Source organism: Antechinus flavipes, chromosome 4 (genome assembly GCF_016432865.1).
Source record: "Antechinus flavipes isolate AdamAnt ecotype Samford, QLD, Australia chromosome 4, AdamAnt_v2, whole genome shotgun sequence".
NCBI lineage: Eukaryota > Metazoa > Chordata > Mammalia > Dasyuromorphia > Dasyuridae > Antechinus > Antechinus flavipes.
This window is the reverse complement of record NC_067401.1, coordinates 140,853,275-140,871,686: the sequence shown is the minus strand read 5'-3', so window position 1 is coordinate 140,871,686 and position 18,412 is coordinate 140,853,275. Positions and strand designations below refer to the sequence as shown.

The 18,412-nt window shown below is 47.7% G+C and overlaps 1 protein-coding gene across 3 annotated transcripts in view; it reads right to left on the bottom strand.

Annotated features, from left to right (window-relative positions):
- Window positions 1–7,042: 7,042 nt before the first annotated feature.
- The window catches only part of ADAM11 (ADAM metallopeptidase domain 11), a 34,814-nt gene continuing 23,444 nt past the window's right edge, over window positions 7,043–18,412 (bottom strand). For 2 of the 3 annotated variants that reach the window (XM_051994854.1, XM_051994856.1), the window contains 16 exons: window positions 17,161–17,327; window positions 15,609–15,693; window positions 15,319–15,409; window positions 14,938–14,989; window positions 14,555–14,654; window positions 14,214–14,285; window positions 14,026–14,118; window positions 13,712–13,792; window positions 13,469–13,519; window positions 13,231–13,294; window positions 12,523–12,622; window positions 12,038–12,157; window positions 11,679–11,847; window positions 11,442–11,556; window positions 10,716–10,806; window positions 7,043–10,550 (listed from right to left, as the gene is read on the bottom strand). In XM_051994854.1, the coding sequence (XP_051850814.1) occupies window positions 10,502–10,550; window positions 10,716–10,806; window positions 11,442–11,556; window positions 11,679–11,847; window positions 12,038–12,157; window positions 12,523–12,622; window positions 13,231–13,294; window positions 13,469–13,519; window positions 13,712–13,792; window positions 14,026–14,118; window positions 14,214–14,285; window positions 14,555–14,654; window positions 14,938–14,989; window positions 15,319–15,409; window positions 15,609–15,693; window positions 17,161–17,327 (1,500 nt within the window). In that variant the 3' untranslated portion in view covers window positions 7,043–10,501. The remainder of the gene's footprint in view (window positions 10,551–10,715; window positions 10,807–11,441; window positions 11,557–11,678; window positions 11,848–12,037; window positions 12,158–12,522; window positions 12,623–13,230; window positions 13,295–13,468; window positions 13,520–13,711; window positions 13,793–14,025; window positions 14,119–14,213; window positions 14,286–14,554; window positions 14,655–14,937; window positions 14,990–15,318; window positions 15,410–15,608; window positions 15,694–17,160; window positions 17,328–18,412) is intronic. The other variant, XM_051994855.1, reaches the window with a different exon arrangement.

Below are 18,412 nucleotides of genomic sequence, written 5' to 3'. Positions count from 1 at the left end.
CACAAAGTTAACTTTGTAACTTTGTGAATTCACTCCTTCCATAATCCCACTCTTGGAGGAGGAGTCAACATTTTACACCGAGCATAAAAAGAGCTTCAGTCAGTCAGTTAGAGTCAGTTTGGAAGCCACGAGTCGGAGTTGAGCTAGAGCCAGAAATCACTTCGGAAGATTGACAGAGTGAGAGTTCAGTTTGGGAGATTGAGAAGCTAATCTGCAGTTGGGCAGAACCAAGATTCAGAGAGAGGCTGAAGCTAGCAACAAGAGCTCTCGGAACCAAGGAGTGAGATAAGCTTCTAAGAAAGCTACCCGGGCCCAAGGAAAGAGATAAGACTTGGAAGGAGAAAATAACTGAAACTAAGGCTGCCTCCAGAAAACCTCCCCAAGAAACCTGCTCCCAGAGAACCATTATATTAAAGAAGAGAACACCACAATATTTTATATGCTATTTTATATCTAACAATAAATGTATGTAAATCTTCTCTTTTCTTCTGTACTCCTAAAAACAAGCTTCCTACACTCAATTCCTCTCTCAGATTTGGTTCAAATCTGCAGTGTGGTCTCTAACCTCATCATGGAACTGAAGCTGTTCTCCCCAAAGCTTGCCAAAGCTGATGATCTTTTCCAGGTTTCCTCCTTCTTAGTGTCTCTGCTGCATTTATCCCCGATGACTACCCTTTTCTCTGGTTCACTCACTTCTCTCTGGGTTTTCACAATGCTCCTCTCTTCAGGTTCTCTTCCTGTCTGCTACTTTGCGGGCTCATTTCCACATCACACCCTCTCAATTCACCTGGGCCCTCCAGGTGACCACATCACTCCCTCTTGCCTCTAGGGTAAACTATAAACTCATCCATTTGGCTTTTAAAGCCTTTCACAACCTGACCTCAGCTTATCTTTCAATTACTCCCTTTCCCACACTCCAGAGGTTGGCCAAACTGACCCTCTGATTATTTCTTAGCGGTGTGCTGGAGTCAGTTCAAATTGACTCCTCCAATTGTGAAAATTTTAATATGCGCATTTACACTTTGAAAATCAGCAAACAACTGCAAAATACCACCTCGTCTATTGTTTGATTGATTGTCTAAACATAAGAAAGTGATAGAGAAAATATTAATGTGTGAAATGAATTTTTTTTTTGGAGAGCTGGTTGTTAAATATTTAATAGCACAACACTTCCTCACACAAAACTCTACTACGTCACCTGTGCCTTGGGATGCACTTCCTTATCATCTCTGCCTAGTAGAAGGCACTTGTACATCCCCACTTCAGGATAAGGTTCAAGCACCACCTCCTGCAAGAAGGGTTTCCTGATTCCCTCCAATTGCCAGTCGGCCAGTCATTTCTAAGTTTATTACTATGTACCCAGCACTGTGCTAAATTCTGGTGATAACAAAAAGAGGCAAAAGACGGTCCCTTAAGGAGCTCATGTTAGAAATATGCTACAAAGATAAAAAGGATTCAGGAGTGGATGAAGTTGGTTTATTTATAGTTCTTGCAAGAAAGTGGCAATTCACCCAGGGGCAGTCCTTAAGCAGATCTGAGTTTATTGAGACAGGAATGAATCTTTTATTTCCCATCCTGAAGTGCAAGGTTCCTTCCTCATCACCCAAATTGGCTGGAGTTGACGAAGTTAACCGGCTTCTTGGCCCTCCCATTGCATGTTTCTCCTTGACATGTTCCCCTTCCCTCATCATACAACCCGTATTCAAAAATGGCAGAAAATATTATTTAATTTAATCAAGCATGCACACTCAATGCTTGCAATTACCTTTCACCACTTCTGGTTTGGGGCGATTTTTATCAGTTTAGTAAGTCAATATCTTGTTTTGTACAACTAACTCAGTCAGCTGATGTGACCTTTCTCTAAGTCTTTGTCCCTTTATGGAAATACAATTCTACAGATCGCTCACAGCTCACAATCTAATGCCCCCTGACTTTTTCTCCTTAATTACTTTGTATTTAAACCACCTTATATTAATCAGTATACTTCTATACGGTTTCCAGGACAATGACTCCAGCACAATGATCCACAACTAATCTGAAAGACTTATAATGAAAAAATCCTATCTCTACCCAGAGAAGAAACTGATTTTATCTGAGTACAGATTGAAACATTCTCTCTCTCTCTCTCTCTCTCTCTCTTTCTCTCTCTCTCTGTCTCTCTCTCTCTCTCTCTCTCTCTCTCTCTCTCTCTCTCTCTCAACTATGCTTTACTTGAGGGTTTTTTGTTTTGTTTTGTTTTGTTTTTTTACTTAGGGTGGAAGATCAATGTTTTCTTTCACAACATGACTTTTATGGAAATGTTTTGCACAACTTCACATGTGGTTTCTTAATGGAGGCAGGGTGAGAATAAGGGAGAGAATTTGGAACTCAAGTTTTTAAAAAACAAATGTAAAAAATTGTTTTAAATGTAACTGAGGAAAATATTAAATAAATTTTAAAATAAAAACAAAAAGTATCCCAGGCCTATAGAGGGATCTGAAAGGCAACAGAGTCCAAAACACTAATTAAGTATACTTATTGTCTGAGAAAAACCTTATAGGGGAGAGAAGATCTTACAAGGGAGCAGAGAGGTAGAGAGACTTCTTCAACTGTTCAAAGGGGACACAAAGAGGAGGAGATTTCTATTTCTAGAGGCTTCTAGAGGCAATGAGAGGTTTAAGAGAAAAGATATCTTTAGGTATGATAAACCAGGAAATAAGATGTTTGGAAAGTCCCAAGTCTGCAGCTGCTGCTTAAAGCCAGTTTGACCTGTTCAAGGCTAGTCCAGCCTCTGCAGCCTTCTTCTTGCAGTTAGTTCATTTAGAGTTTACTTCACAAAATTGTTCTACCCTTCTGTGAAAAAGGAAAATTCTAGCATAGAGTATAGTAACTAGAGCTCATGTCCACAATATATATGTACATATAGATGTTTGTTGTGGTTCATTTGTTTCAGTTGTCCTACTTTTCATGACCCCATTTGGGGTTTTCTTAACAAAGATACTGGAGTAGTTGGCCATTTCCTTCTCTAATTCATTTTACAGATGAAGAAACTGAGGCAACAGAATTAAGTGTCTTTTGCACCACCTAGCTGCCCACATACTTTGTATGGACATGTATATATGTGGACATATGTATGTATATATACATATGCATATACACACGGTATATATAATGTAGGTGAATTTGTATATTATATATCTATGGCTTATATCCCAAAAAGATCTTAAAGGAGGGAAAAGAACTTGTGTGTGCAAAAATGTTTGTGGCAGCCCTTTTTGTAGTGACTGGAAACTGGAAACTGAGAGGATGCCCTTCAGTTGGAGAATGGCTGAATAAATTATGGTATATGAATGTTATGGATATTGTTGTTCTGTAAGAAATGACCAGCAGGATGATTTCAGAAAGGCCTGGAGAGACTTACACGATGCTGAGTGAAATGAGCAGAACCAGGAGATCATCGTACATAGCAACAAAACTATGATCAATTCTGATGGACGTGGCTCTTTTCAACAACGAGATGATCCAGGCCAGTTTCTATGATCTTGTGATGGAAAGAGCCATCTGCCTCCAGAGAGAGACTATGGCAACTGAGGGTGGATCACAACATAGTCTTTTCACTTTTTTGTTTTTTGTTTGCTTGTGTTTTGTTTCTTTCTCATTTTTTTTCTTTTTTGATGGGACTTTTCACATGCAGCATGAAAATTGTGAAAATATGTATAGAGGAATTGCACATGATTAGCATATATTGGATTACTTGTCATCTAGGGGAGGGAATAGGGGGAAGGAAGGGGAAAAATTGGAATACAAGGTTTACAAGAGTGAATGCTGAAAACTATGCATGTGTTTTGAAAATAAAAAACTTTATAAAAACTAATTTTATTTTATTTTGTTACTATGTATACATTTTGAAAATCATTGTTTCAATATATGTAGTATCCATGGGAACTATGATTGTCAGACCATTAAATCAATAAATTTTTTTTAAAAGTCCAATATTATCTGCATTGTCCTACACCCATAGCTTCCTCCCATTTCTACAAAAAACAGAGCGAAGTACTTTCTTCAATCTCTTCTTTGAAGTTAAGCTTAGTCATTATAATTTCATTGCATTTCGGGTTTTTTTCCTCCTCAAACTTTCCATTTATAACATCATTGTACACATTGTTTTCCTGACTCTGCTTACTTTACCCTGCATCCATTCATTTTGATCTTTCTATATTCTCTATATTCATCACATTCATCATTTTTGGCAGCATAATAACATTTCATTATTTATAGACCATAACTTTTTTAGCTATTCCCCAATCAATGGGCCTGACTTTTATTTCCAGTTTTTTGCTACTATAAAAAGTTCAACTATAAATATTTTGGTATATGTGAAGTCTTTCTTTTTATCACTAACCTCTCTGTGGGACACAAACCTAGCAGTGGGATCACTGAATATAAGAAAATGGTTATTTTAATCATTTTCTTTGAATAATCCCAAATTATTTTCCAGAATGAATAAATCACTGCTTTACTAACATTGTGCATTATTAGTGGGTCCATCAGTAGGTCACAACATTAAGTAATGCTTCTTTATTGAGAGAAGAGGGCTAGATGTATAGATTGGAAAGTCCTATGCAGAGGTGAAAAGTCCATGAAAGCTGAAAAGTCACCAAGACCTCAGAGATAAAAGAGATGAGGGTCGGGTCCAAACCAGGGTGGGGTTAGTTTATCTTTCATATCATGGTCCTTGTCAAAGGAGACTAAGAAGGAGCTATCAGATAGGTAGAAGTAAAACTGAGAGGAGAGAGTATCCAGAAAGAGAGATGGTTGGATGCTGCAGAGAATTTGAGAATAATAAGAAGAGAGAAAAGGTCATTGGATCTGGCAATTGTGGCCACTTTGTAAAGGCCTTTGCAGGTCAACAATGAGGTTGGGAACCAGATTGCAAAAGGCTGAGTAGTGAGTGAGAGAAATGGAGGCAGTGAGGAGTGTGGTCAGGGAGATATAGGAACATGGCTTTGAGAGAATGTAGTAGGATCCCCCCGCCATCATGGAAGAGACTTAAGTGTGTTTGTAGGGATTAGAACAGGAATGGATAAATAGGAAAAAAACAAGATTGGAGAAAGAAGGAATTGGGGGGGTTGAAAATCTGTTGGCAAAATGGGAGAGAACGGAATAGAAGCTTCATGTAAAGGGATTGTCCTTAGCAAGAAGGGTCTTGTCTTCAAGATTAAAGTAAGAGAGAAGGTGATGAGGGCTGATTTAAAAAGGGGATTGAGATAATACAGAAGGAAAAGGAGGGAGCTTCCTAAAAAGGGTCTTTTTCTCAGTAAAATATGAAGCAAGGCCCTCAGAGAAGAGAGAGGGAAGGAGGAAAAGCTGAGGAAAATGGGGGGAAAAGAAGAGAAGGCTTGGTATTATTTGTATGGAGAGTGGAATGGAGAATCAACTAGGGAAGAGCTAAAAAGGTTATTTTCCTGGGGATTACCCAGAATCTGGTGGTCCTATTCCAGCTTCCAGGATTTTAGGAATATGTTATCATAGTTATACAGGTTTTCTCAATAAGTGAAGAAAATAAACGATACCAAAATCTAATGGAGACCACATTCCCTGAGTCCTTCATGTGAATTATGATTCAGTCTTGGATACTGAGAGACCATGCCTGGAGGGTTTTGAGTCTTTCCTCTCTAAAATTTCTGCCCTGATGTCCAGTCAAATTCACTGGTGATTGTCCCCAAGTCATACTCACTTCTTTTTCTCAAGCTATCTCCTTCTCTTGCCTGTTTCCTTCTAGTTCAGGGATCACATTCAAGTTGCTCATTCTGGAAGGGATGCATCAATGTGCAATGGAGATGGCACAGTGGATAAAGGGCCAGGCAGAACAATCTAATTCCAAATTCAGCCTCAGACACTTACTAGCTGTGTGATCCTGGGCAAGTCACCTAGCCCTGTCTGCTCAGATTCCTCATTTGTAAAATGAATTTGAGAAAGAATTGGCAAACCATTTCAGTATTTCTGCCAAGAAAACCCCAAAGAACAGAAAACAAATGAACCGTCCACAAAATTGTCACATTAAGATTCAAACTGATCTTTCTTGACTTCACTTCAATTCAACCAGACAAGCATGGTACAATGAAGAGCACTAGATTTTGAGTCAAATACCTTTGTTCAAATTCACTTATTTCCTGTGTGACCATCAATAAGCTCTCTGGACTTCAATTTCCTTTTCTGGGGCTAAACTCTTCTGATTGGTGAATAGGTACAAATTCACCTAACCCACTGTATGTGAGACCTCCATCATCATTAGACATCTTGCCATCTGTATTATTCTAGCCCTGTTTTCCACTTCTCTAAGGAACAGTAACTGAAGAAATATTTCAGGTGCTTTGGGAAAAAGCTGGAGAAAGGGTAGCCCTGTGGCTCCTTTGATGTCCCTCACCAGGCCAAAACTCCCTTCCCTGGATAGAAGTAAGCTCCCCTGTCAGGGACATCAGGGTCTGTCTCACTTTTATATTTCTATTCCCTGGTCCTAGCATAGTTAGTGACACACAGCAGGCTCTGAGTAAACGCTTATCTATTCAATTAGGCTTTTATGTCCCATCTGTCTCTAAATCTGTGACCCCATGACTTATAACAAAGCCCTTTATAACAAAAGGTCCCTTGGCTAGAGCTGATCCACCTTCTTTGTGCCTGTTCCCTTCTCAATGAAATGAAGAAATGAGCCCCTTCCCAGGAGAGCATCCGTGTTCCCAGCCTTTGCTGATAAACTCCAGCATTTCATCCATCATCCTCTCTCAGGCTAGAATGATTCTGATTTACCGAATGTTGAAGCCTACTCTTTTGTATTCCCTTTGGAACTTGGGGGGCTACCTTGGGGTACACGCAAGACGGTGGGAACGATAGGTCTCAAATCAGTCTGGATATCTGGACCGTGATGTCTTACCACAGTCCCAGGGAGAAGTGCAGTTATTCTTTGTGTATTGCTGAGGTTAGGACTATGGCATCCCAGCAATCTAGAAAATCTGTGTAAAATTTTTTGGCCTTCCCATGGTACCCAAGAAGTCGTCTGAATTGATTTCTTTTATGGGTTGTTGACAGTTCTTTATTGTAAAATATGGATTTCATAGGCTCTGTGTCATTTGCAGCTTGCACAAAACTTCAAAAAAATCCCCATTTAATTTCTTATGCTGATCCATGATATATAGAAATCTTGGTGCAGGAAGGGATAACTGTACTTAAATTTGGATTCATCTGACACCCTTTGCCCCCTTGAGGTGTAAATGAATTCTAAGATGGGACAGACCCCTCAGGACTGTATGGATGGGGGAGAAAAGTTTTCTGTGGGTCAAGGAAGACTTGTGACTGTGAGATCTCAGTGAGGGACAGGATGAGTCTCTTGGCTGGGGCTGCTCCACCTTCTTTGTGCCTGTTCCCTTCTCAGTAAAATGAAGAGTGAGCCCCTTCCCAGGAGAGCATCCCGGCCTACGCTGATAAACCCGGTGTGTGGGCAGTGGGCTGGGGACGGAAACTAACCCAGGGAGCAGAGAGAGGCCGACAAGAGCCAAATTCATCACAAGACCCCGATTGTGAGTGTGAGCTCCATGGAAGCCCCAGGATGTGACCTTTATTTCCCTCTCTACCCCTTTCCCCCATAATGGTGTATTTACAGGATGCTGCACAGAGACCACCGCCCTCTGGCCCAGGCTGGGGGTTCCTGGGGGCAGGCGGTGGGATGAGAGGTCACGATGGCTGAGAGTCTCGGGCTTACACACAAAGGTGGTGGGCTTCCTCCCCTTTCCCCCAGCCGCACTCACCCACTGGCACACCCCGAGGCAATTTGTGCAGAGGTGCAAAGCCATAAGCTGATGCCCAGGCGTGTGCCCCCCAATGCGGGCGGCCCCTGGGGGTGCTCTGTAAGGCATCCCCAGACCCGCTTTAGCTTCTCTGGGCAGCAGGCAGGTGTGCTTGGGGCAGGGCTTGCCGACAGGTTCCCACCCGAGGACACCCTGCCTCCGGCAGAGCAGCCAGGACCCCCGCCCCGCTAGGGGCCAGGGGCCCCCAGGCTTCCCACAGCTACTTAGAAGGAATCAAAGGGTATCAGCCCCAGGCCCCCCCAGCTAGCACCTGAGGTGAGGTTGGGGAGGCGAGGGGATGCAGCCCACCCCCTGAGTTCTCCCCAGAGTTGCCCCAGTTGGGGGAGCCTGGGCTTGAGGGAATACGTGGAAGGGGCAGAAAGCAGCAGCTTTCATCAGGAAAAGGAGCGCAAGGAGCGCTATGGGCTGTGGAGAAGGGAGACAGGCCTTTTGTCTCCCTTCTCACACATCCCGGCTGAACAGATTTGAATGTGGAGAGAGGGGTTCCCTCCCCACTCAGTCTCTTCGGCCCTGCGCCCAAGTTCACAGAGGAAGCCCGAGGCGGGGTGATTGTCCGGAAGAGCCCCGGGGGTCTCTCCCCCAGATGGAGAGATGTCTCCCGTTTGGGGTTCAAAGGGTGGGGGTGAGAGGCAGCAGCAAAAACCTATGTAAACACTGCTCAGACCTTGGGTTGGGGTGGAAGGAGGAAAGGGAGTTTAAATTGAGTGTCTGGAAAGTAGTCTTGAAGCCCTGTCTTGGATTGCAGATTGCTATGGGGACCTGTGCTTTCCTTCCCCATTACCCCGACACCTACCATAGCACCAATCACAGAATACCTCGGACCCCTTCCCCACTGTGGGGGGAGAGGTTCGGCCGCCTCCAACATCTAAGGTCACCCCGATGGGCCCTCAAACCCTGAGTTAGTCCCAGAACTGCCCATAAGGAAATAGCTCATGCTGTATTCCTCCCTGGGATTGCCAGTCCAGTCCCTGGCCCTCATTGACATTCTGGGGTCATGGCCACAGAACCAGGCAACTTTGGTTTAAATTCAACACTCAGGCCTGTCCTGGGTTTCGGTAGGGCTGGGGAAGCTCCAGCCTGGACTGGTGATAGACAGAAGTAAGGATTGCTCCCCCAAACTCCTCCTTAGGTTTGGGGAAAATGTATGTTCTGTAGTTAGGACTGTGATCCCATCAAAGGGAAGGGAGAATTCCTATATCTCCTTTTTTTCTTCCTTCTCCCCCTGAATGCCAGAACGCCCTTAAAAGCTACCCTGGTCCCTGCCAACCTTGTGGTTACATTCATCATTTAGTTCTCAATAAAAAAAAAATCAGACATTTTAAGCCACCTCCAGGCTCTGGCTGGGAGAGTGAGGAAGCCAGAGCCGGGGGCAAAGAGCGGGTGAGTCCCCCAGCCCCGGAAGGCTGAGTGTGGAGGCGCTGGGACCTGGTAGTTGATCGACTGGACCAGTCTTGCAGGCAGAGTCTGCCGAGGTTCCCCAGGATCGTAGTGCAGTGTCAGCTGGTGGGCGACCCCCTCCCTCACTGATGCCCTCTGGCCCATAGTCCCAGCCTGGGCACAGTCAGTGATGATGGAAGCTACATTCACACGGGGAGGGGCTGAGTGCACACAAGGCAAAGCTGGGCATGAGGTGGAAGAGGGGGGGCAGGGTGCACACTCCGGCCCACCCACTCTCAGTAGTAGTAGTGCGGGGGATGGGGCCGCAGCCCCTCCAGCCCAGGGACCCTCCCCACCAAGATGTCCCTTTGGGAGCCTGTGTGATTCCTTGGCCCCGGGAAGACTTTCGCATGGCATGGCTCCTCGGTGGGTGGGCTGAGGGCAGCTGGGTCCTTTGCCCTTCCAGATGGTGACTGTGAGCGCCAGGCAGGGGGTGGAGAGGAGGTTACGCCCCACCCGACCTGCAAGAGAAACAAGGAACCAGAGAGCGTGGGGGGGCGGGTTGAGCGCAGAAACAGTCAGACTGCTGATGGGCAAGGAGGAAGTAAGGGCAATCCCAGGCTGGGAGTCCCTCCCCACCCCACCCCCACCCCCCAAGATGGTGGAGGGAAGGAGGGTGCTAAAGCAAATAAAACTAAAACAGGGCCTTCTTCCCCCAACCACCACCCCAGATGTCTGAACATCTGCTCCTTAAGTAGAACCTGTCTGTCACCATGACAATCCATAGAGGTTGAAGAGAAAGTTAGGAATGCATGAGAGGCTAACAGGGAGGAGGAGCCGGGAGGTCAGACACTGGATGATATGGAAGACATGACAGATGGGATGGGGGGACGGGTGGATTGTGGGACCTGCGTTTCTCCCTCCCTGGGGGACCAGTGCTGTGGTTATTTATTGCTGAAGGACAGAGGTTAAGGAGGTCTAAGTCCCTGCATATTTCAGGGGCCTGGGTCTGTAGTGGGGGCTGTGGAGAGCTGGTGGTAGAACAGGATGACCCATAAAGTGCCCCTTTCAGTGGGGAAGCAGGCGGAGAAGCCAAGAGCAAAGCCGGATCCAAGGCAGGCAGGCTGCAATGAGCACCGGTCCTAGCACCCCTCCCCCAAAGGGAACTAGGCGTGGCAGGTGGTGAGCTCAGGTCTGTGCCCGATGGAGAGGTCAGGATGGCTGATGATGGAGATGGAGACGGATGCGGATGCGGATGCGGGTGGGATGGGGAGGAGATGTCATCACACTGCCCCCTGCTGGGTCGGGTCATACCTTCCTCGGCGAATGTTTCTTCAGGAGTGAAGAAGGGAAGGGGAAGGGGAGACAGAGAGACAGAGTCCATTTAGGGCCAGCCTTTGATTAGCCCTATTAGGACCAGGACCCTTTCCCCCTTCCCCAAGGTTGGCCCAGCCCTGGGTCAGCAAAATCAGCTGGGAGGGGAAGAGCATCTCTTACTTAAATCCCCAGCCAGTGCCGCCCAAAACGATGGCTGCGACCAACACAGCCCCTGCGATGGAGCCGATGATGATATTGGTGCCGCTGGGACCTGGTGAAAGGGAGTTTGAGTTTGGTTAGAAACGTGAAGAGAGAAAGCAGCTAAAAGAAATCAGGATGGAGGAAGGAGGGGAATCATAAAAGTTGAGGTAGAGGATGATTAGAAAGAGATGAGAGAAAAAGGGAAAAAGCCCACAAGTACTAAAATATTTATAGCAGCTCTTTTTTGCGTTGGCAAAAGAACCAGGAGTTGGGGGGTGCCCATCAATTAGGAAATTATGTTGAAAGAATGTAATAAAATATGCCATAAGAAATGATGGAGATGATTTTAGAGAGACTTGGAAAACTTATATATGAACTGATGCAGAATTAAGCGAAAAGAACTAGGAGAACAATTTACACAACAATAACACTGCAAAGATAAGAACTTTGGAAGACTTAAGAATTTTGATCAATTTGATGAATGACCATAATTCCAGAAGATACACGATGAAATATGCTATACTTCTCAACAGAGAAGTGATGGAGAGCAGAATTGGACATGGCCAATGAGATAATCTGTTTTGCTTGATTATGAATATTTCTTATAAATTTTTTTTAATGGGGAAGGAGTTGGGAAAATAAATGTAATTTAACTTTAAAAAAGATAAGAGTTCTGACCCCAATTCCTAGGTCCCCAAAGCTCACCTTTGTATTTCTCAGTCTCTTCTGTGGGTGGAGAGGTGGGCATTGGGTTGTAGACACTGCAATCTTTGCCTGTCCAGTCTGGCTGACAGATGCATTTCCCCTCATTGCTGCAAACCTGGGAGGGAGAGGAAAAGGCCCCGTGTGAGCAGGGATGTCACTATCTCCCCTCCCTAAATAGATTGGCTTTGACTATTCCACAAAAGGCTCAGTCTCTGGCTTGGAGAGACCAGTACCCACCCCGTGGTCGGAGCAGATCCTGCGGCCTGCACTGCCAGGGCAGCTGCTGAAGTTGAAGGCCGAAGCTGGGAGACAATGGTGATCCAGGCAGAGCATGTTGGGGCCACATGGAGTGCCGTCCTCCACATAGCTCAAGTCTGAGCCATCTGCTAGTTCCACATGGCCTCCCCTAAAGACAAAGGCAGCCTCTGCTTCAATCTCTGGGGTGTACTTCCCATTCAGTTCCCCATTCTCTTGTCCCTCAATCAAAGCCTTAACCCCACCCACTTAATTTTTCCCTCCTCCCCCTCTCTAATCCTAGTCCCACAGAGAAGGGTTCCCCGGCCCCAACAGGACAAAAAAGATAGAGCTCCAGGTACCTGCAGTCAAGCTCCCTGCCCTGGTGATAGAAAGTGATACTGCTGATGTCCCCACCCAGGTCCCCTAGCCGAGGCCCACCGGAGATGTTGACACAAAGAAGAAATCCACAGAGCACATCCCTGGTGGGAAAGGGTGGGAGAGAGGAGACATGAGGGCACTCTAATGCTGACGAGTGGCTCCTAATCTGAATCCCCAAGCCAAGTTTAGCTACAACCCTGGCTCATCAGACATCCAAACCACAAGCCTTTCCCTAACTAGAACTGAACACAAGAAGAACTTGAGGATTCAGGAAACAGTGAGAGGGATCCCTCAAGGCTTCTTTCTCACCCCCCCCCCTTCCTCCCTCTCCACTTCTCTTGACACCTTCGTCCTTCTTACCTCAGGGTCTTTGTCCTAAACAGAAAATTCTTGGGGAGGCCCAGAACTGTCTCCCTCACCCAGGACCCCAGGGTCAGGGCTTCCTCATGAGAGGGGACCCACTCACTGCTTACTACACTGGACCCAGCCAGAGCCCTTTCGCCCACAGTTTCCTCGTTCTGTCCCCTCCACGTTCAGTCGCTCATAACAGTAGCGGTCAGCAGCATCTGCAGGAGACAGAACCCTTGGTTTGTCCTGTAGCTCTCCCCTCAGCTCTCTGAACTGCGCTCCTCAAACGGTTAATAATCTAGTCCTGGAATTAACCTCTTTTGTGTCATGGATCCCTTCTCAGAAAAAGGTTTTTAAATGTATAAAGCAAAATACAACCAACCGATTACCAAGGAGACCAATTACTTTGAAATACAGTTATTCAAATTAAAAAACAAACAACTCTCAAGTTCATGGACCCTAGATTAAGAAACCATCTCTCCATGTGTACATCCAGCCAGGTCTCTGAGCTCCTGGGACCTCGGGAAAGGCTCCAGGTGAGAGGAACTACATCTTCAATCACAGCCCCACACCCGAGACCCATACAAGGAAAGTGCTGGAGGAGGCCTCAGTGTCATAGAGACCATTTAGTCCCACACAATTTTAGAGGTGATCCCCGCCATTCTGCAGAGCGTGGAACAGGCCTGAGTTTATGCAAGATCTGTCAGACTAAAATCCAGTTCTCCTGACTTCCAACCAGAACTCTCCCTAGTCCGTATGAGGGCGCTGCTTTTTGTCTGTATTCATGAGATAAGAGAACTGGGGCGGGGACGCGACCAGGACTCACTGTGGCCCCAGAGTGCCCGGCACTGTTTGTCCCTGGTTTTGCAGCGTCCTCCATAGCAGCGACCCTGAGAGAAAGAGAGACAGACAGACACAGAGGGCCAGAGATAGGGACACAGAGAGACAGGCAGACAGAAAAAGACAAGAGCACTGAAGCTGAGGCTTTTCCAGGGATGGGACTGGGGAGGCGGGCGGGAAGAATGACAAGCCCCCACCCTACCTCTCCCTTTGTCATTCATTACCTGTTCCTGCTCACAGTAGTAACCATCCAGCTTGTGCAGGTTGGGGGGACACTGCAGAAACAAGGGGGAGTGTAGGTGGGGGGGACGCTGCAGAAATAAGGGGGAGTGTTTGGGAGCCCGGCCCGCATTTTCCAAAGAGAGAATAACTGAGGTCACGCATGAGCTGTACCCTCCCATCCCAGCGGCGGGGGCGGGGGCGGGGCCGATGACGTGGGAGGATGCCCGGTCCCACTTCAGACGCACCTGGCTGGAGTCCCCCGTGCAGGTCTCCGCGATGTCACATTCATTTACAGCCTCCCGGCAGGACACCCCCCTGGGCTCGTACTGGGAAGGGGAAGGAGGACACGACCCCAGGTGAACCCTTCTCTGTTCCCAGCCGACGGCGCAGGCCCGGCTCCGGGTCGGCCCCCCACACCCGCCCAGCCCGGCGCCCATTCATTCCCCGCCCGCCCCCATTCATTCTCCTCGAGCTCCAATTCCTCCTCAGGTGCCTCCCCCTCCAGGCCCCGCCCAGAACCCGCCCCCCACCTCCCAGCCCCGGCCCCGCCGCCGCTCACCTTGCATCCCCGACAGCACAGCCCGTCGCTGCACATGGCGTCGTGGGTCAGCGTGCACTTCTTGCAGCAGTTCCCGCCGGCTCGGTTGCACTCCTGGGAGAAGGGCGGGGGGAGGCCAGCAAGCGCCCAGCTCAGACCCCGGCCGGGCCCGGCCCCCTCCCCGCTGCCCCCACCGCCCGCACACTCACCTGCACCGAGCCGCAGTCACATTCCTCCCCCGCCTCCACGAAGCCGTTTCCGCACTCCGGGGGATCTAGCAGCTGCGGAGGGGCGCGATTGCGGGAGGGCAGGGGAGGACCCCTCTCCTGCCCTCCCTCCCTAACCCCCAGCCTCCCAGCTTCCTAGGCTACCCAGGCAGGCGCTAAAGGGAGGGGTTTCTGGGCCCCAAATCAGAGCCTGCCCAAGCCTTAACCCCACGGCCGGCCTCCCCTGGGGCAGGAGCGAGGGAAGGGGCAGGGGGCGGGGCCCGGGGCTCCAGACTTCAGGGTCTGGTTAGATGGGGGGAGCGGGGAGAGGGGCGGCTGGCTACCTTGAGGGGCTTGTTGAAAAGGCAGCTTCCGCCTCCCTCCTGCAGAAACTGGCTGTATTCCTCCACGCTGCAGCGCGAGAACTTTTGGGGCAGGTAGTGCCTGAGGGACGGGGCGGGCCTGTATCCCCGGCTCCCCCCACCAGCCTCCCCAAGGGCTGATCCCTCCCAGCTCCTGAGGGTCGGGGGTGCGGACCGGTAGGAGAGAGACGCCTGAGGCGGTATCTGGTGCCGTCCCGGGACCTGCGTGCAGGTCTGCTCCCCAGGAGCGCCCTCTCCCCCCTCCCCCACGCCCAGGGCCGCCCGTCCAGCCGCCAGTCTTTCTGGCCCGGGAGCTTGTGCCCTTCCTCTGGCCCCCACCTTCCTCTCCAAGGGAAAGAACTCACCCCGTGTCTTCCATCATACAGCCCTGCCAGGTGTCTGGACATTTGCACTCGCCTGCAGGAAGATCCAGGGCACGCTCGGAGAAGTCCCTGCCCTCCCCCACCCCCGAATCTGCCTGCCTTCCTCCACCATAAAGACCAGGGGCACTGCTGGAAAGGGAGGGCTCCTAGGTTTTAATTCTGACTAAAAAGCCGAGTGACCTTGGATGAAGAACATGACCTTTTGGGGTCTCTGTAAAAGGAGAGCATTGGGGTTAAGGGCCCTTACTGGTATGGAGCTATGTGATGGAAAACACCCCTTCCTCCTCTCACTTTCATGAGCTTGAGACTAAGAGACAGAGGGTGCAGGGGGGACACTGGGGGGCAAAAGGCTTTGGGGGTTACCTGCTGAACTTCGGTGTTTGTTCCACATCATGCCCAGATTCTGTCCCAGGGTCTGAGCCAATGTCACTGCCACATATGCCACAGTACCGTACTTGAAAGAGCGATGGAGAGACAGATCAAACCGGAACCCAAAAAGGAAAGCCAGTTCCCCCCCCCCCACCCCCCTCTCCGCTTGCCTCATCTTCCCCCAGCCCTTCAACCTACTCTGCGGGGGCTCCAGAATCTTCCTCAACAGCCCCATGCTGTGTTTTTCTCCCGATCTCTGATCTCTGATCCCTCCCCAAACTTACCTCATTGACGCCACCTCCCCTAGACTGGGAGCAGATGCCCCCAACATAAGCTGTACCACTTCTTGCATTCTGGAAGGTCCTGCCTCTGATGAAGGAATGATGGGGAGAAAACTGAAGTAAGTAATAGGTCTGCAAATAAGTAGCTACTGGATGACTTAAGAAACTGGAAAGGGCCTCTGTTTGCATGGCTCCCCCTCAATGCCTGCAATTCCACCATTTCTGGGTCATTTCTGGAGTTGGCTGAGAGTGAAGGTTTAAAATGCAACCATTCCTAGGAGGGATGGCACTTTTAACACCACTAACTCACTGTATGATCTTGTAGAAATCACTTTCCTTGGGGCTTGATTCCCACAACTGCAAAAGGAACTAGTTGATCTGTCAAGTTTCTTCCCGCTCTAAAGCTTTTAAGATTCTCGACTTAACATTTGGGGGTGAATTAGTTTATCAGATTTTTTTTCACCAAGGGCCAAAAAACATGAGAGTGCAGGACACCTGGGAGGGAAGGGAATGCCAAAAGGGGGGGGGAGAATAAATAGGGGAGCATCAGGAGCCACTAATGTGATGCAACAGGGGTTACTCAGAAGGTGAACAAGAATTTAGCTTCCAACTGACAGAGAAATCTCTAACCAAAGAGGAAGTTGATCTCTGAGGTTCTTTCCAGTTCTAAAGCATTTAAGATTCCAAGATTCTCACCAGCCCTGAAGTTAGGAGGACCTGAGTTCAAATGTGACCTTAGACACTTAACACTTCCTAGATGTGGGACCCTGGACAAATAAATCACTTAAGTCCAATTGCCTCAGGGTAAAAAAAAAAAAAAGATTCCAAGATATTAGACTGTAACACCTGGGGATGAATTAGTTTATCAGATTTTTTTTTTCCACCAAGGACCAGAAAACATGAGAGCACTGGACACCTGGAAGGGAAGGGGATGACAAAAAGGGAGAAGAAAGAAGAAATAGAGGAGCATCAGAAACCACTTGTGTGATGGAACAGGGGTCACTCGGGAGAACAAGGATTTAGATTCTAGCCGACAGAGAAATCTGATCAAAAGAGGAGGCTGGGAAGAAGTTGAAGAAAGGGAGTTTTGCCGTAGGAGGACTGGCTGGGGTGATAAAGATTCTACATTTTGGACAGAGATGGTGGGAACAGAATTCAGTCAGAGCCATGGGGGGGTGGACCATCAAGTTAAGCCTGAGAGAAGCTGCTCCTTTTCCCCCCTTACATTCTTCCCACTCCTAAGTCTCAGTCTTGGCTCCTGGTCCCTATGTGAGATCAGCATCATTCCAGGAACTCCTCCTGGGTGCCTTGCCCTCTCCAATAGTCACTGACAGAGAATCTTGGAGTTCAGTGGGATAACTGAAGGGAACCCAGGAGACAAGAGGGTGCCACTTGTGTCTGGGATAGACTGGCCTTTTTCAAATATTCCCAGGAAGGTCTGGGAGTCCAGGGAATAGTCCCGAGGGGCTCCTCTACAGTCTGGAGAAGGGGAAGAGTTCTCACCAGGAAAGGAAGGCAGATGAAAGGGTCAATGGGGTGGGGCAAGGAATCTCACGAGAATAGGTGGGTAGCATCGCTGGGCTCAGGGAGTCCCTCCCGCCGGTAGACCATAAGTCGGGCCAAGGTCTCTAGAGGGTCATCTTGTACCTGGATCTTGTCACCGCCTGCCCATGTTTCCATAGCAACCAGCACAATTCGAGTGTTCAGCTGATCCTTGTACAGCTGCGGATGGAGAAGAGCACGGTGGATGGAACACAGGATTTGTAAGCAGGAAGACCTGAATTCTTCACACAGGGCTGTGTGGCCCTGGTCAAGTAACAAGCTCTCTCTACCTTGGTTTCCTCATCTGTTAAATGGGTCTAGGAATAGCTCCTACATTATGAGGTTGGTGTAAGGATAAAATGAGATCATATTTGCAAAGCACTTTGCAAACCTTGAAGCTCTACACAAATCATCACCATCACCATTATTATCATCATCCTAGGACAAGACAGGAGAGGGAACAAGTCAGGAAAAGGGGGTTGGGCTGGAGCTAGAGATAGATACCTGTCAGAACCTTCAATGTTCCAACCTCTTTATGTGGTCTGGACCTCAGTTTTATGCTCTATAAAATGGGAGAGAAGTCCCACCTGTCTGCTCCAGCTGGAGCAGGGAGGGATGTGACTGGCCAGGTGAGCCTGAAATTAGAGCAAAAACTGAAGCCATCCCGGAAAGCACAGCCCCTAGACCCAATCTCAATCCTTGTACAAGGATGCTAGGTGATGTAATGGATGGAGGCCTGGGTTTCTAGGCTATGGGACCCTGGACAGATCATGTAATCTCTCTGTTTGTTTCCTCATCTGTGAAATGAACCTTTCTCAGATGTTATAAGGATCAAATGAGGTAACATGCAAAGAACTTTATAAACAAAATGCTAAGTATTTACTATTTATTATTTTGCTCATAACCCTGGCTAATAATGAGGGAGCTAGCTAGGAAAAGGTGCCACAGATAGGACTAAAAGCTGGCTGGGAGAAGGGTGTCAAATACAAGACTCCATTGCACTTTGCAACACTCCTCAATCCACCAGAACTAGATTAGGAAATATTTAATCAAAAAAAAATACAAAACCAAAACCAAAAATACAGTAATAAATAATGCAAAAATAAAATTAAATAGTATTTTAATAAATTAAAATTAATTTAAATAAAATAAATATTAAAATAAAATAAAATTTTAATAAATTAAAAACAAAGCTAATATTAATATGTATTTTTCTAAAGAAGCATGTGATCTGCAGGGCACCCTATGTACAGTTTAGTGGCCTG